Source organism: Schistocerca serialis, chromosome 2 (assembly GCF_023864345.2).
Source record: "Schistocerca serialis cubense isolate TAMUIC-IGC-003099 chromosome 2, iqSchSeri2.2, whole genome shotgun sequence".
Classification (NCBI taxonomy): domain Eukaryota; kingdom Metazoa; phylum Arthropoda; class Insecta; order Orthoptera; family Acrididae; genus Schistocerca; species Schistocerca serialis.
The window spans coordinates 1,133,851,594-1,133,875,288 of record NC_064639.1 but is presented as its reverse complement, the minus strand read 5'-3'; the positions used below and the strand labels follow the sequence as shown (position 1 = coordinate 1,133,875,288).

The 23,695-nt window shown below is 43.8% G+C and overlaps 1 protein-coding gene across 2 annotated transcripts in view; it reads right to left on the bottom strand.

The window, feature by feature from the left end:
- LOC126456725 (leukocyte elastase inhibitor-like) overlaps positions 1–23,695 on the bottom strand; it is a 174,076-nt gene that overhangs the window by 68,226 nt on the left and 82,155 nt on the right. Inside the window, exon 2 of one of the 2 annotated variants that reach the window (XM_050092467.1) lies at positions 277–679. In XM_050092467.1, the coding sequence (XP_049948424.1) occupies positions 277–666 (390 nt within the window). In that variant the 5' untranslated portion in view covers positions 667–679. The remainder of the gene's footprint in view (positions 1–276; positions 680–23,695) is intronic. The other variant, XM_050092466.1, reaches the window with a different exon arrangement.

Below are 23,695 nucleotides of genomic sequence, written 5' to 3'. Positions count from 1 at the left end.
GAGACCTTACTTTTGGGATTACCCTCGTATTTTGTTGACACCGGCCTACATAAGGAGAAACGATCACCATGATAAAATAAGGGAAATAAGAGCTCGTACGGAAAGATATAAGTGTTCGTTATTTCTGCGCGCTATACGAGACTGGGACAATAGAAAATTGTGGAGTTGGTTCGATGAACCCTCTGCAAAGGCACTTATATGTGTTTTGCAGAGCATCCCTGTAGATGTAGATGTGGGCGAGTGGCGGCTGATTAGGGAGACTCGTCGCTTCCGTACCGTGGAGTTGCTGATGGCGCGCAGCGTGTCCCCCAGCTGCGCCCAGTAGGCCTGGCTGCCGGCGCCCTGCTGCCCCAGCAGGAGGCCGATCTCCCGCGCGGTGTCGCCGCGGGCGCCCATCTGCAGGGCTGCCAACACTGCGGCGACGCTGAGCGGCGACAGCAGCGCGTTGCCGCCGGCCGCCGCCGGCAGGTGCTGGACCAGCGCCACCGCCAGGTCGGCCAGGTCTGCGCCGGCGCCCCGGGCGCGCTCCTGCAGCGCCGACCACGCCGGGAAGTGGACGCTGCCCGCGCCGGCGGGCGACGACAGCGCCGCCGCTGCCGAGCCCGCCAACACGGCCGCCACCACCACCACCACCGCCGAGGACACCGCTCTTACACTGCTGGCCATTGAAACTGCAACAATGCGAAGCCGGCACCCTAGAAACGTCAAATTGTATGAAGTGCACAACACGCTCGGATATGCAAGTGATTAGCATCTCAGTATCAGTTTAATAAGTCACAGCTGCAAAATACTAACGCGAATTATTTACAGACGAATGGAAAAACTGGTAGAAGCCGACCTCGGGGAAGATCAGTTTGGATTCCGTAGAAATGTTGGAACACGTGAGGCAATACTGACCTTACGACTTATCTTAGAAAACAGATAAAGGAAAGGCAAACCTACGTTTCTAGTATTTGTAGACCTAGAGAAAGCTTTTGACAATGTTGACTGGCATACTCTCTTTCAAATTCTGAAGGCGGCAGGGGTAAAATACAGGGAGCGAAAGGCTATTTACAATTTGTACAGAAACCAGATGGCAGTTATAAGAGTCGAGGGGCATGAAAGGGAAGCAGCGGTTGGGAAGGGAGTGAGACAGGGTTGTAGCCTCTCCCCAATGTTAATCAATCTGTATATTGAACAAGCAGTATAGGAAACAAAAGAAAAATTCAGAGTAGGTATTAAAGTCCATGGAAGAGAAATAAAAACGTCTTGAAAGGAGGATATAAGATGAACATCAACAAAAGCAAAACGAGGGTAATGGAATGTAGTCGAATTAAGTCGGGTGATGCTGAGGGAATTAGATTAGGAAATGAGACACTTAAAGTAGTAAAGGACTTTTGCTATTTGGGGAGCAAAATAAGTGATGATGGTCGAAGTAGAGAGGATATAAAATGTAGACTGGCAATGGCAAGGAAAGCGTTTCTGAAGAAGAGAAATTTGTTAACATCGAGTATAGAATTAAGTGTCAGGAAGTCGTTTCTGAAAGTATTTGTATGGAGTGTAGCCATGTATGGAAGTGAAACATGGACGATAACTAGTTTGGACAAGAAGAGAATAGAAGCTTTCGAAATGTGGTGCTACAGAAGAATGCTGAAGATTAGATGGGTAGATCACGTACCTAATGTGGAGGTATTGAACAGAATTGGGGAGAAGAGGAGTTTGTGGCGCAACTTGACAAGAAGAAGGGACCGGTTGGTAGGACATGTTCTGAGGCATCGAGGGATCACAAATTTAGCATTGGAGGGCAGCATGGAGGTAAAAATCATAGAGGGAGACCAAGAGATGAATACACTAAGCATATTCAGAAGGATGTAGGTTGCAGTTATGTGCTGGGAGATGAAGAAGCTTGCACAGGGTAGAGTAGCATGGAGAGCTGCATCAAACCAGTCTGAGGACTGAAGACAACAACAGCAGCATCTCAGTGCGACTGCACAATTCAGCTGGAAGTACAAGTGTGTTAACTGGAAGACGGAAGAGTTGTGGGGGGAGTGCGGGGAGAGGAGGAAGCAAGGATTGGCTGGCGAGGGGACAGGAGCCGTTGGGGGGAGGGGACAAGGTACGCCTACCAGTTGCAGTGCTGGCACTACAAATTGCGCGTCATGATTACACGAAAGCAGACGAAAGGCTTGGAAGTAAAACTCGCTTTAAACGAAACTGAAATCATCATGTACGTTATTATGTATATATGCTTGTCTACTATGCGCTCACAAACCATTCATCCGATTGCAATGAAACTTTGGTGAGTTGTTCTCCGAACGCCCGAAAAGAGTAATGGACAATGTTTCAACAGTATGTCACTGTAGCATGCGCAGCACAATTGATTAGGTAAAGGCTTGTCATGCTGCCGACCCTGGCTCGATTGCTACTACTCGCAAATTTTTTTTATTTCATTCCCTGCAATGTTAAACAATTAATTGTTGTTGTTGTTGTGGTCTTCAGTCCTGAGACTGGTTTGATGCAGCTCTCCATGCTACTCTATCCTGTGCAAGCTTTTTCACCTCCCAATACCTACTGCAACCTACATCCTTCTGAATCTGCTTAGTGTATTCATCTCTTGGTCTCCCCCTACGATTTTTACCCTCCACGCTGCCCTCCAATACTAAATTGGTGATCCCTTGATGCCTCAGAACATGTCCTACCAACCGATCCCTTCTTCTGGTCAAGTTGTGCCACAAACTTCTCTTCTCCCCAATCCTATTCAATACTTCCTCATTAGTTATGTGATCTACCCATCTAATCTTCAGCATTCTTCTGTAGCACCACATTTCGAAAGCTTCTATTCTCTTCTTGTCCAAACTATTTATCGTCCGTGTTTCACTTCCATACATGGCTACACTCCATACGAATACTTTCAGAAATGACTTCCTGACACTTAAATCAATACTGGATGTTAACAAATTTCTCTTCTTCAGAAACGCTTTCCTTGCCATTGCCAGCCTACATTTTATATCCTCTCTACTTCGACCATCATCAGTTATTTTGCTCCCCAAATAGCAAAACTCCTTTACTACTTTAAGTGCCTCATTTTCTAATCTAATTCCCTCAGCATCACCCGACTTAATTAGACTACATTCCATTATCCTTGTTTTGCTTTTGTTGATGTTCGTCTTATATCCTCCTTTCAAGACACTGTCCATTCCATTCAACTGCTCTTCCAAGTCCTTTGCTGTCTCTGACAGAATTACAATGTCATCGGCGAACCTCAAAGTTTTTATTTCTTCTCCATGAGTTTTAATACCTACTCCGAATTTTTCTTTTGTTTCCTTTACTGCTTGCTCAATATACAGATTGAACAACATCGGGGACAGGCTACAACCCTGTCTTACTCCCTTCCCAACCACTGCTTCCCTTTCATGTCCCTCGACTCTTATAACTGCCATCTGGTTTCTGTACAAATTGTAAATAGCCTTTCGCTCCCTGTATTTTACCCCTACCACCTTTAGAATTTGAAAGAGAGTATTCCAGTCAACATTGTCAAAAGCTTTCTCTAAGTCTACAAATGCTAGAAACGTAGGTTTGCCTTTCCTTAATCTTTCTTGCCAGGTGTTTGTGGTGATACGACAGGATGATTCTTGGAAAACTGAATCTTCCAATGCAAGACATGCTTTGTCCTGTGTATGTAGCAGCTCTCACTGAAGATTTGTAAGTGGGGTGAAGCAATTTTTTCTGCTCCCTTTCCCTTTCACAGCATTCAATTAATTATAAAATTTAAATATACTTAAACAGGTCATATAGTATAACGTAACTGTCAATCTCTATATATAAAAATGAATTTATGTATGTCTGCCCTCTGTGCGTTTTGAATTTGGAAATGTATTGTAATATGAATGTGTTTCGAAATAATACAGTAACCAGTGGTATTTCCATACAAAGCAATACGGTAGCAAGGAAAAATAAAATATAAGGTAATTCGGACGAAATAGGGGGCTCCTTCAAAGTGATCGGGAACAAAATATCTGAAATGGAAACTCACCTTTTCTTGCCAGGTGTTTGTGGTGATACGCCAGGATGATTCTTGGAAAACTGAATCTTCCAATGCAAGACATGCTTTGTCCTGTGTATGTAGCAGCTCTCACTGAAGATTTGTAAATGGGGTGAAGCAATTTTTTCTGCTCCCTTTCCCTTTCACAGCATTCAATCACACGCAATATAATTTTGCGAGCATCGCTACGTAATACTGGTCTACTTCTAACCGTAGGCCTACCGGTAGGGGTTGTTGGCGACTCCCGAGATGGGTCAGCAACTGCCTCTTCACTCATTTTGATAACGTTTAGTACAACTGCACGATAAAACACGCAGAACAGTATAGTGCAAAACAATAACGAAGCAGACGACAATGGCTACCTTGTACAACACAGTCAGCTACGTAATGTTGGCAGCAGTCGAAACTGCGTGCGTACCGAAGCCTCCCGATGTTTGCCGACTTCTACCGATTCAGGACTAGGGAGAGGTCTGCCATCTAAAAGTTTACACACTGTAACGCCGCCTACGTGAAGTAGGACAGGCTAGCCACTGTGTGCCAAACCACACTCGGGGCGGATATGTGCGCCACATTTAGCCGGGGCTCGGCCCTTCTCGGCTTTGTTCGGTCTTTCTCGGAAGTGCCTGGTACAGCACGAAATTTCGCTTAGCTCTGCGGTGTGGCATTTTTCGGTCGGCACAGTTCTCCTAAATTCGGCACAATCGTGGTGGCAATACTGTTTATCCCTAGGTAATTGTTCATGGTAAGAATGATCTACATCTACATCTACATGGATACTCTGCAAATCACATTCAAGTGCCTGGCAGAGGGTTCATCGAACCACCTTCACAAGTCTCTTATTCCAATCTCGTATACCGCGCGGAAATAATGAACACCTATATCTTTCCGTACGAGCTCTGATTTTCCTCATTTTATCGTGGTGATCGTTCCTCCCTGTGTAGGTCGGTGTCAACAAAATGTTTTCGCATTCGGAGGAGAAAGTTAGGGATTTGAATTTCGTGAGAATATTCCGTCGCAACGAAAAACTCCTTTCTTTCAACGATTTCCAGCCCAAATCCCGTATCATATCTGTGACACTCTCTCCCATATTTAGCGATAATACAAAACGTGCTACCTTTCTTTGAACTTTTTCGATGTACTCAGTCAGTCCTATCTGGTAAGGATCCCACGCCGCGCAACAGTATTCTAAAAGTGGACGGACAAGCGTAGTGTAGGCAGTCTCCTTAGTAGGTCTGTTACATTTTCTTGTCCTGCCAATAAAACGCAGCCTTTGGTTAGCCTTCCCCACAACATTTTCTATGAGTTCTTTCCAATTTGAGTTGTTCGTAATTGTAATGCCTAGGTATTTAGTTGAATTTACGGCTTTTAGATTAGATTTCTGTTCCGACACTGACAATGTTGAGTGTTTATGGAAAAAGTTCAAGGCAATCGTAAAATGCGTTTTAGACAGGTACGTGCCGAGTAAAACTGTGAGGGACGGGAAAAACCCACCGTGGTACAACAACAAAGTTAGGAAACTACTGCGAAAGCAAAGAGAGCTCCACTCCAAGTTTAAACGCAGCCAAAACCTCTCAGACAAACAGAAGCTAAACGATGTCAAAGTTAGCGTAAGGAGGGCTATGCGTGAAGCGTTCAGTGAATTCGAAAGTAAAATTCTATGTACCGACTTGACAGAAAATCCTAGGAAGTTCTGGTCTTACGTTAAATCAGTAAGTGGCTCGAAACAGGATATCCAGACACTACGGGAAGATGATGGCATTGAAACAGAGGATGACACGCGTAAAGCTGAAATACTAAACACCTTTTTCCAAAGCTGTTTCACAGAGGAAGACCGCACTGCAGTTCCTTCTCTAAATCCTCGCACAAACGAAAAAATGGCTGACATCGAAATAAGTGTCCAAGGAATAGAAAAGCAACTCAAATCACTCAATAGAGGAAGGTCCACTGGACCTGACGGGATACCAATTCGATTCTACACAGAGTACGCGAAAGAACTTGCCCCGCTTCTAACAGCCGTGTACCGCAAGTCTCTAGAGGAACAGAGGGTTCCAAATGATTGGAAAAGAGCACAGATAGTCCCAGTCTTCAAGAAGGGTCGTCGAGCAGATGCGCAAAACTATAGACCTATATCTCTGACGTCGATCTGTTGTAGAATTTTAGAACATGTTTTTTGCTCGAGTATCATGTCGTTTTTGGAAACCCAGAATCTACTATGTAGGAATCAACATGGATTCCGGAAACAGCGATCGTGTGAGACCCAACTCGCTTTATTTGTTCATGAGACCCAGAAAATATTAGATACAGGCTCCCAGGTAGATGCTATTTTTCTTGACTTCCGGAAGGCGTTCGATACAGTTCCGCACTGTCGCCTGATAAACAAAGTAAGAGCCTACGGAATATCAGACCAGCTGTGTGGCTGGATTGAAGAGTTTTTAGCAAACAGAACACAGCATGTTGTTATCAATGGAGAGACGTCTACAGACGTTAAAGTAACCTCTGGCGTGCCACAGGGGAGTGTTATGGGACCATTGCTTTTCACAATATATATAAATGACCTAGTAGATAGTGTCGGAAGTTCCACGCGGCTTTTCGCGGATGATGCTGTAGTATACAGAGAAGTTGCAGCATTAGAAAATTGTAGCTAAATGCAGGAAGATCTGCAGCGGATAGGCACTTGGTGCAGGGAGTGGCAACTGACCCTTAACATAGACAAATGTAATGTATTGCGAATACATAGAAAGAAGGATCCTTTATTGTATGATTATATGATAGCGGAACAAACACTGGTAGCAGTTACTTCTGTAAAATATCTGGGAGTATGCGTGCGGAACGATTTGAAGTGGAGTGATCATATAAAATTAATTGTTGGTAAGGCGGGTACCAGGTTGAGATTCATTGGGAGAGTGCTTAGAAAATGTAGTCCATCAACAAAGGAGGTGGCTTACAAAACACTCGTTCGACCTATACTTGAGTATTGCTCATCAGTGTGGGATCCGTACCAGATCGGTCTGACGGAGGAGATAGAGAAGATCCAAAGAAGAGCGGCGCGTTTCGTCACAGGGTTATTTGGTAACCGTGATAGCGTTACGGAGATGTTTAATAAACTCAAATGGCAGACTCTGCAAGAGAGGCGCTCTGCATCGCGGTGTAGCTTGCTCGCCAGGTTTCGAGAGGGTGCGTTTCTGGATGAGGTATCGAATATATTGCTTCCCCCTACTTATACCTGCCGAGGAGATCACGAATGTAAAATTAGAGAGATTAGATCACGCACGGAGACTTTCAAACAGTCGTTCTTCCCGCGAACCATACGCGACTGGAACAGGAAAGGGAGGTAATGACAGTGGCACGTAAAGTGCCCCCCGCCACACACCGTTGGGTGGCTTGCGGAGTATAAATGTAGATGTAGAATGTAGATGTAGATGTAGATGTTTATCATGTAACCGAAGTTTAACGAGTTCTTTTAGCATCCATGTGGATGACCTCACACTTTAATAATGTTCGCAAGTCAGGTGGCTGTTTGCACAGAAAGAGGCAGTCAAGCTATCTAATGTCACAAGTCTAAAATTTAATGCAAATGAGAGAAGAGGAGAACAAGAATTGTCAGTATCTCTACTACGCAGTTGCATTGCCATAAAACGACATTACAACACCAAGCAGAAAGAATTTAAGAATTTAGTCGACAATGAAAGAGCAAAAACTTATAGTACTCGACAGATGGGATTCATTGCTCCGAATAATGCATGCATCACGTGCAGAAATTGGTGGTGCAAGTAGTAAAAATTCTGAAGTCAAACGTACATTATTCCAGTATCACTTGCTACACCTTTCGATGGAACTGAACAATGCGACACTATAGAGACTTTCTATACTGCCACATAGCATTTTGTTAAAGTCAGGGGACAGGGCTTCAACAACTTTTGGATTTAAAACCCGCCTTTGTGGAATTATCTTAGTAAAAATAAGTGCAGAAACGAAAATAAAAAAGAAATATTCAGATGTGTGTGAATTACTAAGGGACCAATGTGCTGAGGTCATCAGTCCCTAGACTTACACAGTCCTTAAACTAACTTCTGCTAAGAACAACACACACACCCATGCCCGATGGTGGACTCGAACCTACGGCGGGGCGGGGGAGGGGAGGGGGATGCGCAATCCGTGACATGGCGCCTCAAACCACGCGGCCACTCCGCACGGCGAAAATAAAACATGCATGGGTTGCAAACTTCCATTTTAAGTGGAGTTGACTGTACACTGTCCAGAGTAAGCGTTGCAAGGTGAGAAGAAAAATTATTTCTGATTTGATGGTCCTGCATTTAAAAAGAGATCGCATTGTAGAAGGGACTTATTCTGGCAAACACAGTCCAATTCCATAACCTCGGTAGCTTTACAGAAAAAGCAGGATTTGAATAATTCTTTGTAGCCGTGAAAGAATTGCAAGGATAATTTTCTAAACGTTTCGAGAAAACTGCCTGTGTTACAACCGTCTTCGAGCTCTTTTCGAGACCGTTTGTCGTTTCAGCTGAAGTCTCCCCCATAGATGTCCAGATTTGCAATGTAATTCCCGTTTTAAAGACACGTGCATTTACGTTAAAACCGTCCAGTACTTCTACATTGTTTTCTTCGGGTAGAAACTACATGTCTCCATAATGAGGTTCCAAAAATGATAGAGTATTGTGTGAGCAGTATGTCGATTACGAAACTAAATAAGTTACCAATACGTGGCAACCTAAGTAGAAAATCTGTGAAATGTTCTGCCCCTGTCCATATGCCTACAGTTTGTACTATAGAAAAATTATATTACGCCTTCATCGAGCCAAAAATAATTACATTATACTTAATTTATTTAATCGTGTCAGAAATACACACTATAGCTTACAAGCTATACAAAATGTTAAAAAAAATTATACTGAAAATTGGTTTTGTTTGTGATCTATGTTGTTGAGAAATGTGAAATGTAAAACCAAGTCATATGCAGTGCGACAGCATTGCCATTTAAATGAGGCGCATTTGCCGCTTCCCACTCTTCACACTCAGTCAGCGCTGATAGTTGCACGCTCGTCTGCTGTGAAATATTTTGTGTTTTGTCTACGTCTGATGAAAGGAAGTGGCAAAATTCATTTGCATGTATTAAAAATATATATATTTTGTGACAGTTAATTCCTACAAAGGCTCCCACAACGTTCTATTTTAGTCTTCGAAACTGCACGTTCATTAATTGCTTAGATTATGTAATTTCGTATTCGCAGTAACGTGCAATAGGGCATGTGGCCAGCCACCTCACAAGTACTCATGTGGTATAATAAGGCATTAGTTTATTAATAACTTGATAAGAAGCTGTATTCTCTTGTTACAGGATGTGTATTAGGATGCCATCAAATTATTTAAGATAGTCACTACAACAATCATGGGACTCCCAAAGTATGCAGAGCCGTTGGACGTAGCAAAAAAAGAATTTCAGCTGCTGAGCGGAATAATCTATCACATCCCTTCTACGAAGAGAAAGAGATGGCAGGCAAGGATTGGATGACACTGTTTAGGAAGAGACGTCCAAATGTAACCCTTAGGAAACCAGATTCCACATTATCGAAGTGTTATCCTTTTATCTGTCTCTGGTCACTTCGCCCCACCTACTGGGCAAAGCGACCATTTTGAAGGCTTTCACTTAAGCCCACTTTTCTACTGCATAACGATGATTTGAATAATAATACAACTTCAAAATTTTCATGTTGAAATTTGTTACCTAAACAATTTGTAATTCTAAACCTGTGTAACTTTCACATTCCTATTAAAGGGTTGCCCATCTGTTCTGATCTAGAACAGTCTTGCTTTTGAACGCGAACATTAATTCAGTAGTTACGGTACCAATTACTCTAAACTGAATCTAGCATAAATGAAGTCGAATGCAACGGATGTCTATCGACAGTCCACAGAATGGCTTTCTCAACAAAAAGTCTCAACCACCACAGGTAACTGTCGCGAACGGAAACAATGCCCTGTTAGAAAATGCACCTACTAAATTATGTGAAAAGTCTGCAATTAAGTTCTGTCTCCCAAGTCCATTCCACAAGGAACGTTTAGGCCCTACGATTGATTCTTACCTGCAACGAATAATTCGCCTCTGCTCTAACTCGTTCAATAATAAGAATATGAAGTGCTGAACTTCATTTACCTGAAATAAATGACTGCACGACTAAATGCCTGTGTCACTTACTTTAGGCTGCTTTGTCAATGATAATTTTGTTATATTTCCCAAAATAACGGTCGCCGCAATAGTTCATGGCGTGACAGCGCAGCAATGTAGCGATTTGCACTCAAATTGTACGGATAAACTAAATGAAGTGCTTGGAAATTAGTGAAAATATTACTTTTACCTGATGTTAAGGTCGTTTCAATCGTACAGAAGTGAGTCTTACTAACAGGAGACTATAAACTTTGTACTATCGTAAACAATGAAAACTGATTTAGGCAAACAGCGTTTAAGTTACAAACTTACTCTTTGCTTTTCTTATAATATACTTCTAACTTTAAGTGGATAGTGACGAATAATAATTAAGATTCTGAACACGTATGATAACTCGCCCTAGATATAATGCTGACACTATATCGTGGAAGTATTAGGTGGGGAGCGTTTTTAACTATGGTTAGGTAAGTACCGGCGCAAGTCGGACCTGCCGGCCGCGGTGGTCTAGCGGTTCTAGGCGCGCAGTCCGGAACCGCGCGACTGCTACGGTCGCAGGTTCGAATCCTGCCTCGGGCGTGGATGTGTGTGATGTCCTTAGGTTAGTTAGGTTTAAGTAGTTCTAAGTTCTAGGGGACTGATGACCACAGTAGTTAAGTCCCATAGTGCTCAGAGCCATTTGAATCATTTTTGAAGTCGGACCTGAACTATCACTGCCAACCGTAGCAAACAACTGCGCTGGAGACACTACCAAATGCTTTGTGTACTCCAATTTGGATTGTTGTGGATTGTTTTTTTGTCTTATTTTGAAATGAGCGAAGAGTCTAATCCTGCAGCATAAAAGGATTCGAATGCGACTGGTGAAGGCTGCCGGTCTTGCTTACGAGATGAAGGCAGAGCTCACCATCTGCAGCATCGTTGACAGAACCGACTGCGGACCTTTGGTGCAGAGCCGGGTGGAGGGTCTGAATCAGAGGCTCAGACGGTTTTGCGACCGTGTTGGCTGCAGATTTATTGACTGGCGCCATAGGATGGTGAGGTTTCGGGTTCCGCTGAATACGTCAGGCGTTCACTACACTCAGCTGGCGGCTACACGGGTAGCGGAGGCTGTGTGGCGTGGACTGGGCGGTTTTTTAAGTTAGAAGACCTCGAGAAAGTACTGGGTGGGCTGTTATCTCAAAGGGTGCATGGCAAATACAGGACGTCCTTGGATCAAGGAACAGTCGGAATTGTAGTTGTAAATTGATGTAGTTGTGCTGGGAAAGTCCCTGAGCTTCAAGCGCTAATAGAAAGCACAGAAGCTGAAATCGTTATATGTACAGAAAGCTGGCTAAAGCCTGAAATAAGTTCTGCAAAAATTTTTACGAAGTCTCAGACGGTGTTCAGGAAAGATAGATTAGGCAGAATTGGCGGTGGAGTGTTTGTGTCTGTCAGTAGTGGTTTATCTTGTAGTGAAGACGAAGTAGATACTCCGTGTGAATTGGTATGGGTGGAGGTTATACTTAACAGCCGATCTAAGTTAATAACTGTATCCTTCTACCGACCCCCAGACTCCGATGATATAGTTGCTGAGCAGTTCAGAGAAAATTTGAGTCTCGTCACAAATAAATACCCCGCTCATACGGTTATAGTTGGTGGGGACTTCAACCTTCCCTCGATATGGTGGCAAAAATACTTGTTCAAAACCGGTGGTAGGCAAAAAACATCTTCCGAGATTGTCCTAAATGCTTTCTCCGAAAATTATTTCGAGCAGTTAGTCCACGAACCCACGCGAATTGTAAATGGTTGCGAAAACACACTTGACCTCTTAGCCACAAACAATCCAGAGCTAATAGAGTGCATCATGACTGATACAGAGATTAGTGATCACAAGGTTGTTGTAGCTAGGCTCAATACCGTTTCTTCCAAATTCACCAGAAACAAACGCAAAATAATTTTATTTAAAAAAGCGGATAAAGTGTCACTAGAAGCGTTCCTAAGAGACAATCTCCATTCCTTCCGAACTGACTATGCAAATGTAGACGAGATGTGGCTCAAATTCAAAGATATAGTAGTAACAGCAATTGAGAGATACATACCTCATAAATTGGTAAGAGATGGAACTGATCCCCCATGATACACAAAACAGGTCCGAACGCTGTTGCAGAGGCAGCGGAAAAAGCATGTGAAGTCCAGAAGAACGCGAAATCTGGAAGATTGGATAAAATTTACAGACGCACGAAATTTGGCACGGACTTCAATGCGAGATGCCTTTAATAGGTTCCACAACGAAACATTGTCTCGAAATTTGGTAGAAAATCCGAAGAAATCCTGGTCGTATGTAAAGTACACAAGCGGCAGGACGCAGTCGATACCTTCGCTGCGCAGTGCCGATGGTACTGTTACCGACGACTGTGCCGCTAAAGCGGAGTTATTGAACGCAGTTTTCCGAAATTCCTTCACCAGGGAAGACGAATGGAATATTCCAGAATTTGAAACACGAACAGCTGCTAGAATGAGTTTCTTAGAAGTAGATACCTTAGGGGTTCGGAAGCAACTCAAAACGCTTGATACGGGCAAGTCTTCAGGTCCGGATTGTATACCGATTAGGTTCCTTTCAGGTTACGCTGATACAATAGCTCCCTACTTAGCAATCATATACAACCGCTCGCTCACCGATATATCTGTGCCTACAGATTGGAAAATTGCGCAGGTCGCACCAGTGTTTAAGAAGGGTAGTAGGAGAAATCCATCAAACTACAGACCTATATCATTAACGTCGGTTTGCAGTAGGGTTTTGGAGCATATACTCTATTCAAACATTATGAATCACATCGAAGGGAACGAGCTATTGGTACGTAATCAGCATGGTTTCAGAAAACATCGTTCTTGTACAACGCAGCTAGCACTTTATTCGCATGAAGTAATCGCCGCTATCGACAAGGGATCCGTATTTCTAGATTTCCGGAAAGCTTTTGACACCGTTCCTCACAAGCGACTTCTAATCAAGCTGGGGGCCTATGGGGTATGGTCTCAGTTGTGCGACTGGATTCGTGATTTCCTGTCATGAAGGTCGCAGTTCGTAGTAATAGTCGGCAAATCATCGAGGAAAACTGAAGTGATATCAGGTGTTCCCCAGGGAAGCGTCCTGGGACCTCTGCTGTTCCTGATCTATGTAAATGACCTGGATGACAATCTGAGCAGTTCACTTAGGTTGTTCGCAGATGATGCTGTAATTTACCGTCTAGTAAGGTCATCCGAAGACCAGTATCAGTTGCAAAGCGATTTAGAAAAGATTGCTGTATGGTGTGGCAGGTGGCAGTTGACGCTAAATAACGAAAAAAGGTGATCCACATGTTTTCCAAAAGAAATTCGTTGGAATTCGATTACTCGATAAATAGTACAATTCTCAAGGCTGTCAATTCAACTAAGTGCCTGGGTGTAAAAATTACGAACAACTTCAGTTGGAAAGACCACATAGATAATATTGTGGGGAAGGCGAGCCAAAGGTTCCGTTTCATTGGCAGGACACTTAGAAGATGCAACAGGTTCACTAAAGAGACAGCTTACACTACACTCGTTCGTCCTGTGTTAGAATATTGCTGCGCGGTGTGGGATCGTTACCAGGTGGGACTGAGGGAGGACATCGAAAGGGTGCAAAAAAGGGCAGCTCGTTTTGTATTATCACGTAATAGGGGAGAGAGTGTGGCAGATATGAAACGCGAGTTGGGATGGAAGTCATTAAAGCAAAGACGTTTTTCGTCGCGGCGAGATCTATTTACGAAATTTCAGTCACCAACTTTCTCTTCCGAATGCGAAAATATTTTGTTGAGCCCAACCTACATAGGTAGGAATGATCATCAAAATAAAATAAGAGAAATCAGAGCTCCAACAGAAAGGTTTAGGTGTTCGTTTTTCCCGCACGCTGTTCGGGAGTGGAATGGTAGAGAGATGGTATGATTGTGGTTCGATGAAACCTCTGCTAGGCACTTAAATGTGAATTGCAGAGTAATCATGTAGATGTAGATGTAGATATAAAAAGGAATCGGCGATCCCTATAACCTTTAAGTCAGTTCTGCTTTCGTGTAGGAATAGAAAGCAGACGTGGGATGGCAGTCCTTCCATAAAGAGGCGGGGATTATTCCCATGCTCCGCTCCTTTGCCCTAAGCCAGTCTAATTTCTCGTTTGTTTACGGACGCGGCCGTCTGTCACGGTATACTGTCCGCATGATACTAAAACGTGGATATGAAATAATGAGAAATCCAGGATGGAATGTAACAGTGGATTGGCAATGTGGTTTCAGTTGCCTGAGACTGTAGTCATATCTCACAACAGAATCTCTCTCTCTCTCTGTCTGTTTCTCTTCTACTACTAATATAATCTATGGTATCCAAAAAGCAAATTATCACTCATATATTTGAGTATCAAAACACGCTCATAATGGCAAACATTCTTTTAAAATATAAACCTTTCATCAGCCATTCCCCGCCTAACAGAAACTTTACAAGATATTTCTTTCAAAGCCACATAGCTTGGGGCATAGAAGAAATTCGTTCACAGCTACACGCAAAAAAAAATTTACGACTATTGATATATAAATATTTGAAGTGGTGAATTCAACTGTTACTGAAATCAGTATACATCAAGGCAGTAAACATAGTAGTCGACTCTCTCTCTCTCTCTCTCTCTCTGTAGTCCTACCACAACCTGTGGTAGTCAAAGGCTGCTCGTATGTTCACGCATACAAAGGCGCACATACTGGCAAATATTCCAAATAAAACTGATATCTTTCATGATATGCACACCTTTCACACTGTTTTATAGTTACAGAACGTGTAAAGTTTATATAGATATATTTCATATGCTTATCTATACCAAGTTGTCAGAGAAATCAATATATGCTTATCTATACCAAGTAGTCAGAGAAATCAATATTTTCTTTAGGGTGGTCACTTTATCCAGCTTTCCTCTATATACAGGATTATTCTTGAATATCTCCAGGTTTGAGATGACGATTCCACAAAAGCTATAAGACATACAGAAAAATAAAGTATGTCAGTGGACAGAGTAGCTCTGCTAGTTCTATATCGCAATATGTGCTCTGGCGTAGTTACTGAGCGCACCGCTAGAGGGCAGTCGTGTCAAAAGATGTGGGCAAACCATCCTCTTGTGTCGCATCAAAATGGCTCAGGCCGCAGATAGGCAACCCAATGAAGAGGTTTCCACAGCGGAATGCTGTCGTTGCGCCTTCTCATGCACCAGCAGAGGCTCCAAGAATTGCACGCACACGCCCTTCTGCCGTTACTTCTACATCTACATTGCGTGTCGCAAAGTGTGCCCATGTTGAGCTACTGTAATGTGAATTTAAATGTGGATTTTTCTCTCTCGTTGATACGTGTGTGTTTTCTGTATTTTTATTTTTATTTTTGCACAGTCGTCTTCTGAAACCTCGGGGTTACTGGATTGTTAACAGTGCTTCTACTTCCAGATGTCCAGTGCGGACTGTAATTATCGCAAGGCAGTGAAACTTGGAAGATACACTAACATGTTAATGCGAAACCGATTTACACTGAAAAAGAAATTAGTTCCAGTTCGTGCCATCAGGTGCAAATCTGGCTCTGTACACAGTTTCTATGGCGGTATGACACTCACACCACCATTTGACAAGTCATAACGCGAGTGAACTGTTCGGCTACACGAAGAAAGACTGTGCGCTGTTAGTGAAATTGTTTTATGTGAACGGCAGCAAATACAGTGCTGCATAGAGAGAGTATCGCCGACTGAAAGGTGTGAGAAAAGGTCCAATATCATTAAATGGCTTAAAGAAGATAATTATGAAATTCGAACATACGGGTAAACTTGGTGTGGCACCTGGAGAGGAAGGCTTCCTACCTTGGTGGAAGGCATTGACGAGGTTGCTGTTGGCAAGTAGTGCTAATGCTTGTACAGTGTCATGAGAATAGCTCATCCCATGGCCAACAGTTCTGAAAGTTTTACGATTTATTTTACGCTGTTACCCGTACAATGGTGGCAGCAACTGAAAACTCATGATCTGCATTAATCTCCTAAATTTGCTCTTCGATATCTGGCACAGATCAAAGTTAATGATATGTGGCCAGACATTAGTCTGTGCAGTGAGGCAGATCTTTATTTACAGGATGCAGTGAATACACGGAACTGCAAAATTGGGGGTACTGTTAAACCGCGTCTTTTACACGAAGATCCACTTAACTCGGTGTATGTGATAGCGCGATGTGGAATCACAAGCATCTTTTTTGAAGAAAATACACGCAGGGGCCTATCAAGTATGCCGTCATGTTATCGATACCTCCTCGTACGGTATATGATTCCTGCTTTGGAAGAGTACAACTTTGTGGGATCCAATGTTTTCATGCAAGATTGGTAACACTTCATGATGCTCGCCCAGCGAAAGATCTGCTTAATGCAACCTTCCACGAAAGTGAGACCTTTAGATGTGTTCCAGATGCATAGCCTGCAAGATCGCCTGATCTGAATCCGTGTGACTTTTGGCTCTGGGGTACCTAAAAGATGGCGTTTACCAGGGCACGTTCAGTGTCTACTTGATCTGAAAGCCAGTAAACAGAAACGCGTTACTCAGATTCCACATCAAAACTGCTACGAGCAACTGCTAATCAAGTCATTTCACAGATGCAGCATTTCGTCGACGTCTCCGGTGCTTATATTGAACAAATTTTGTAATCAATGACTAATAATAAAATCAACATTACACACTTCTCACGTGTTTGACCTTTTCTGCCCTTGTCCTGTTTCAGATCCATTTCATACGCAAACATTTCTGTACTCTTTCTTGCACTTGCAGTGCCAGATTTGCACGCGGTGGACAACATTGGAACTAACTTTTTGCGCCGTAACTGATTCGTATTTACGCACTAGAATATCTACCAAGTTTCGGTGCCATACGATAATAGCAGCCCACACTGGACCTTTGTGAGTAGTTGCACTTTAATGATAACCACCTGGTACTCATCACTGTACCGAAACGCTGCACTTTCACAATCGCATTTTGATATTGGTTACGTAGTAAAAAATCCTATTATGCCTCTTGTAAGACGGAAAAACGTCAACCAGCACATTTCATTCACTGATCAGCCAGAACATTATGACCACATCCTAATACCCGGTATGTCCACCTTTGGCAAGGATAACAGCGGCGAAGCGTCGTGACATGGAAGCAATGAGGTCTTAGTAGGTCGCTGGAGCGAGTTGACAGCACATCACAAGTCACCTGATTCCCGTAAATTTCGGGGAAAGGGGGGGGGGGGGAAGCTCTAACGCCAGGTTCAATTACATCACAATAATAGTTCGATCAGGTTGAGATACGGTGAGTCCGGGAACCGGCACAACAATTGGAACCCACCACTGTGTTCTTCAGACAACACCATCACGTTCCTGACCTTGTGACTTGGCGCATTATCTTGTTGAAAAATGCAACTTCTGTCGGGAAACATGATCGTCATGAAGGGGTGTACGTAGTCTGCAGCCAGTGTGCGATACTTCTTGGTCGTCATGGTGCTTTCCTCGATCTCCACTGGACCCACGGGCGCCCACGAGAATGTTGCCCAGAGCATAACGGAGCCGCAGCCACCTTGTCTCCGTCACGCGATACAAGTTAGGTTAGGTTAGGTTAGTGTTGTTTAACGTCCCGTCGACAACGAGGTCATTAGAGACGGAGCGCAAGCTCGGGTTAGGGAAGGATTGGGAAGGAAATCGGCCGTGCCTTTTCAAAGGAACCATCCCGGCATTTGCCTGAAACGATTTTAGGGAAATCACGGAAAACCTAAATCAGGATGGCTGGAGACGGGATTGAACCGTCGTCCTCCCGAATGCGAGTCCAGTGTGCTAACCACTGCGCCACCTCGCTCGGTGCGATACAAGTGTCAAGGGGCTGTTTCACTGGCAGAAGACAGATTCGCGCCCTCCCATCGACATGATGAACAAGACATAGGGGTTCATGATATCATGCAACGCTCTGTCAATGCGCCAACGTCCACTGCCGATGGCTACGTGACCATTTCACTAACAGTTGCACATGTAGTGGTGTTAACATTGCCATATGCATGGGTCGTCGGCTGCAGAGGCCGATTGTTATAAGTGTTCTGTGCACTGCTTGTTCAGACACACTTATACTCTGCCCAGCATTAAAACCTGATGTTAGTTCCACCACAGTTCACCACCTGCCCTGTTTTACCAATCTGCCCAGCTTACGGCATTCGACATCTGTAATGAGGGGTGGCCGAACCCACGACGTCTGGACTTGGTTTCACCATGGTCTCGCCGTGTGTTGAAGACACTTATCGCCAGCCGCTGGGGCCGAACGGTTCTAGGCGCGTCATTCCGGAACTGCGCTGCTGCTGGGGTTGCAGGTTCGAATCCTGCCTTGGGCAGGGATGTGTGTGATGTCCTTAGGTTAGTTATGTTTAAGTAGTTCTAAGTCTAGGGGACTGATGACCCCAGATGTTAAGTCCCCTAGTGCTTAGAGCCATTTGAACCATCTGAAGACATCACAGCACTCCTAGAACACCCGACAAGTCGTGCAGTTCCCGAAATACTCTTGCCAAGCCTCCGGGCCATCACAATCTACTCTAGGTCAGACTCAGATACACAGCCCCCCTTCCCCGTTTTGCACATGGACAGCATGCTCGCAGATACCACATGCACCGTGTGTGTGCCCCACTAGCAGCCCTTCCTTGCGAGGTGACACTGCTGTCGTCTGGAGAGGTTTATATCGATAATAGGTCGGTGCTTATAATGCCCTGACTGATCAGTGTATTTGGAAGCAGCAGAAATAATCTACTGTGGAAACGTCCATGGAGAACGACAGTGGCTGAGTGGAAAAAAAAAGCAAAATGATTGGAACCTGCCCTTCAGAGAAACAGTTAACACGTGGCATGAAACACCTGGAAAGCAAACTTGAGCATTCAAATTGGAACCTGTAACCGTGGAAATTTGGTCAATAAAATGATACTGGAATGACAGTTCAGGTCACGAGTATGTAACGACACATTGCACTGACGGGAGAATATATGACGAACAAATGAGAGTGATGCATGGAAATGAAGAGCAGGGCCAAGAGCAGGATAACATTGGAAGAGTGCCGCTTTTTTGGAGTCTCGGCTGAGGCAAGTTGCATCTCTGCTCATGTTCCGAAATTGACCACAACTACTCGAGGGCTTTAATGACCTGAACCATACGCACCGGACTCCCGAACTGCCTGAGTTGCAGGCACAAAAGGAAGTAATCTTCTGCTGTCTGTAGTCCTGTTCTCGTTGTACACCAAAACTTTTAATCTCCTATAACACGTGTCTCTAGCTGCCTTGAGACTCTCTTGGCTTCTGAACAGGCGATCAATATTTAAGTATAATATTTGTGCTCTGTTTACCTTACGTTCACTGCGTAAGAAGGTTACGCCGTATGGCGACTGGGAGCAAAAATAAGGAAAATAAACCAACATTTTATCTTACAGTCAATAGAGTGAGAGAAGCTTCTAAATGCGCAACAAGCAAACACATGATTAGTTTCCAAAACGAACCCTTCGCTCTGCAGCAGAGTGCGTACTGGTGTGGCACTTCGTGGCTGATTATTGGTTGATTTATTGATCCGTATGTAAGCATTTTACATGCAGCTGAAGTCGTCCTTTTACACACACAGTAGAGCTGCATAAGAAGCCATACATTTTGTAACATTTTAAAGGAATATATATCGCTTGTACTAGACATATTGAACTATCATTAAATATAAGCGCATCATGCAGATTGAAAAAAGGAGAAACTGTACATGTGACACAATACATATGCTGAGAAAAATATTTTAACAAATATAAACGAAACGTGCTTGATAACTGTTAATCTTTAACTACAAATGCATTATACAGAGTGTTTCAAAAATGACCGGTATATTTGAAACGGCAATAAAAACTAAACGAGCAGCGATAGAAATACACCGTTTGTTGCAATATGCTTGGGACAACAGTACATTTTCAGGCAGACAAACTTTCGAAATTACAGTAGTTACAATTTTCAACAACAGATGGCGCTGCGGTCTGGGAAACTCTGTAGTACGATATTTTCCACATATCCACCATGCGTAGCAATAATATTGCGTAGTCTCTGAATGAAATTACCCGAAACCTTTGACAACATGTCTGGCGGAATGGCATCACATGCAGATGAGATGTACTGCTTCAGCTGTTCAATTGTTTCTGGATTCTGGCGGTACACCTGGTCTTTCAAGTGTCCCCACAGAAAGAAGTCACAGGGGTTCATGTCTGGCAAATAGGGAGGCCAATCCACGCCGCCTCCTGTATGTTTCGGATAGCCCAAAGCAATCACACGATCATCGAAATATTCATTCAGGAAATTAAAGACGTCGGCCGTGCGATGTGGCCGGGCACCATCTTGCATAAACCACGAGGTGTTCGCAGTGTCGTCTAAGGCAGTTTGTACCGCCACAAATTCACGAAGAATGTCCAGATAGCGTGATGCAGTAATCGTTTCGGATCTGAAAAATGGGCCAATGATTCCTTTGGAAGAAATGGCGGCCCACACCAGTACTTTTTGAGGATGCAGGGACGATGGGACTGCAACATGGGGCTTTTCGGTTCCCCATATGCGCCAGTTCTGTTTATTGACGAAGCCGTCCAGGTAAAAATAAGCTTCGTCAGTAAACCAAATGCTGCCCACATGCATATCGCCGTCATCAATCCTATGCACTATATCGTTAGCGAATGTCTCTCGTGCAGCAATGGTAGCGGCGCTGAGGTTGCCGCGTTTGAATTTTGTATGGATAGAGGTGTAAACTCTGGCGCATGAGACGATACGTGGACGTTGGCATCATGTGGACCGCAGCTGCAACACGGCGAACGGAAACCCGAGGCCGCTGTTGGATTACCTGCTGCACTAGCTGCGCGTTGCCCTCTGTGGTTGCCGTACGCGGTCGCCCTACCTTTGCTGCACGTTCATCCGTCACGTTCCCAGTCCGTTGAAATTTTTCAAACTGATCCTTTATTGTATCGCTTTTCGGTCCTTTGGTTACATTAAACCTCCGCTGAAAACTTCGTCTTGTTGCAACAACACTGTGTTCTAGGCGGTGAAATTCCAACACCAGAAAAATCCTCTGTTCTAAGGAATAAACCATGTTGTCTACAGCACACTTGCACGTTGTGAACAGCACACGCTTACAGCAGAAAGACGACGTACAGAATGGCGCACCCACAGACTGCATTGTCTTCTATATCTTTCACATCACTTGCAGCGCCATCTGTTGTTGAAAATTGTAACTACTGCAATTTCGAAAGTTTGTTCGCCTGAAAATGTAATGTTGTCCCAAGCATATTGCAACAAACGGTGTATTTCTATCGCTGCTCGTTAAGTTTTTATTGCCGTTTCAAATATACCGGTCATTTTTGAAACACCCTGTAGAAACAAAGCACAACAACATGACGAAATAAACATTTTATGAAATATAGTGGTCAGATCGTACACCAAATTTAGTAGAGTAGATTATTTCATTACATATTGTAAATTGTTCCGTCGTGTACAAGAGTTTCTGTTCAAGCCACCTTTTTGTAATGTTTCTGAAGACGCAGTGATACATTGCGTACTGTAATTGGTCACATATTAAATACTGATATCCCTATCTATGTGTAATTATTTTGGATTTCTTAAACCTGCTAACTGAGATGTCAGTCATCTACCTTTGACGTGTGTCCTACTTATATGTAATCTTTCATTGTATACAAATTATGAAATTTAAAATCAAAAATTTTGTTTCTGTTTTTAATACATAGTTTACTACGTCACTCTGAGCCGAACGTCATTGAGTCGCCGAACTGCTTCGTTAAGTGACTGAGACCAGCCGCTCGATTAATTTTCTGACGCAGTTCCCAGTACCTAACCATGACCAGTTCATGGTTTTTAAGCTTGGAGAGGTAGTGGGCCATTGGAACGCCGATACGTATGGGTACGTGTTTCTGCCAATTTTTGTTTCCGATTGGGTTTTGATCTTTTTATTGTGTACGCCGATGTGATCATGCATGAAGTGAGCGATCGCCGAGTCTTTTAACGTATAAAAGCTTGAGTCCATACTGGATGACAGTGCAACGAATTTTCCCAGTCCATATGCTGTTATTCAACCCAAAACAGAGATAATAATCCTCCTACTTTGTTTTATGGCAAAAACGTGATTGGAGGAGTAGAGAAATTATTGGGTGTCCATAAAGATAGACATCCTCGTCTAATAAAAAGCTTTGTCAGATCACAGGCGTATCACCAGGTCTCAAAGCCTTTGCCGGCTTGGAGGTACAGGAGAAGGGACGCTTTGTATGTTTTCCAATTACGAAATGAATGGCCTGTTGATGGAAACCAGCAGCATGAAGGCGACACAGACGGGAATCGTAATCATTGGCGGACCTGCCCACTCCTGTAACAGCCATGAGTGGGTTCTTGATTTTGGTCACTATTCATTGCTTAAAGTATTAGTGGTTTTTGGAGATTACGAAGGCAGCCGGGGTATTGCTCTTCACATCTTATTACACAAATTTTTTGCAGTTACCAATAAGACGCGAGTTACTGCTATAATACGAAAAACTGAGCGAACTCATTATCCCATACCGACAGTGTAAACTCTAATTCCTTCAAATAGGAAAGGTAGTTTTGAAGATAACTCCTTCCCCTTAGACATGTCCTTGTTTTTTCGTTGTTGTTGAAGCAGTGCGCGCGAAACCTCTGGCTCGTGGTCTTGCGGTAGCGTTCTCGCTTCCCGGCTTCGATTCCCGGCTTGGTCAGGGAATTTCTCTGCCTCGTGATGACTGGGTGTTGTGTGTTCTTCATCATCACTTCATCATCATTGACGCACGCAAATCGCCCAAGTGGCGTCAACTAAAGAGAACTTGCAATACGGTAGCCGAACAACCCCGCATGGTGTCTCCCGGCTAACAATGCCTTACGATCATTTCATTTTTTTTTTTCCTGGGTGAAATATAGGACGTAATAACTGTGAAGACCTAGGGTTTGGTTGGTTGATTTGGGGGCGGGACCAAACAGTGAGGTCATCAGTCACATCGGATTAGGCCACTTCGTAATCCACGGGAGAGGTAACGCTTGAAATTTAGTTCAAATGGTTCAAATGGCTCTGAGCACTATGGGACTTAACTGCTGTGGTCATCAGTCCCCTAGAACTTAGAACTACTTAAACCTAACTAACCTAAGGACATCACACACACCCATGCACGAGGCAGGATTCGAACCTGCGACCGTAGCGGTCGCGCGCGGTTCCAGACTGTAGCGCCTAGAACCGCTCGGCCACTCTGGCCGGCTGAAATTTAGTATTCGTGACACACTGTTGACACTGTGAACCTCGGAATACTGAATTCTGTAATGATTTCAGAAATGGAATGTCCCATGCGTCTAGCTCCAACTATCATTCCGTGTTCAAAGTCTGTTAATTCGGGTCGTCCGGCCAAAATCACGTCGGGATC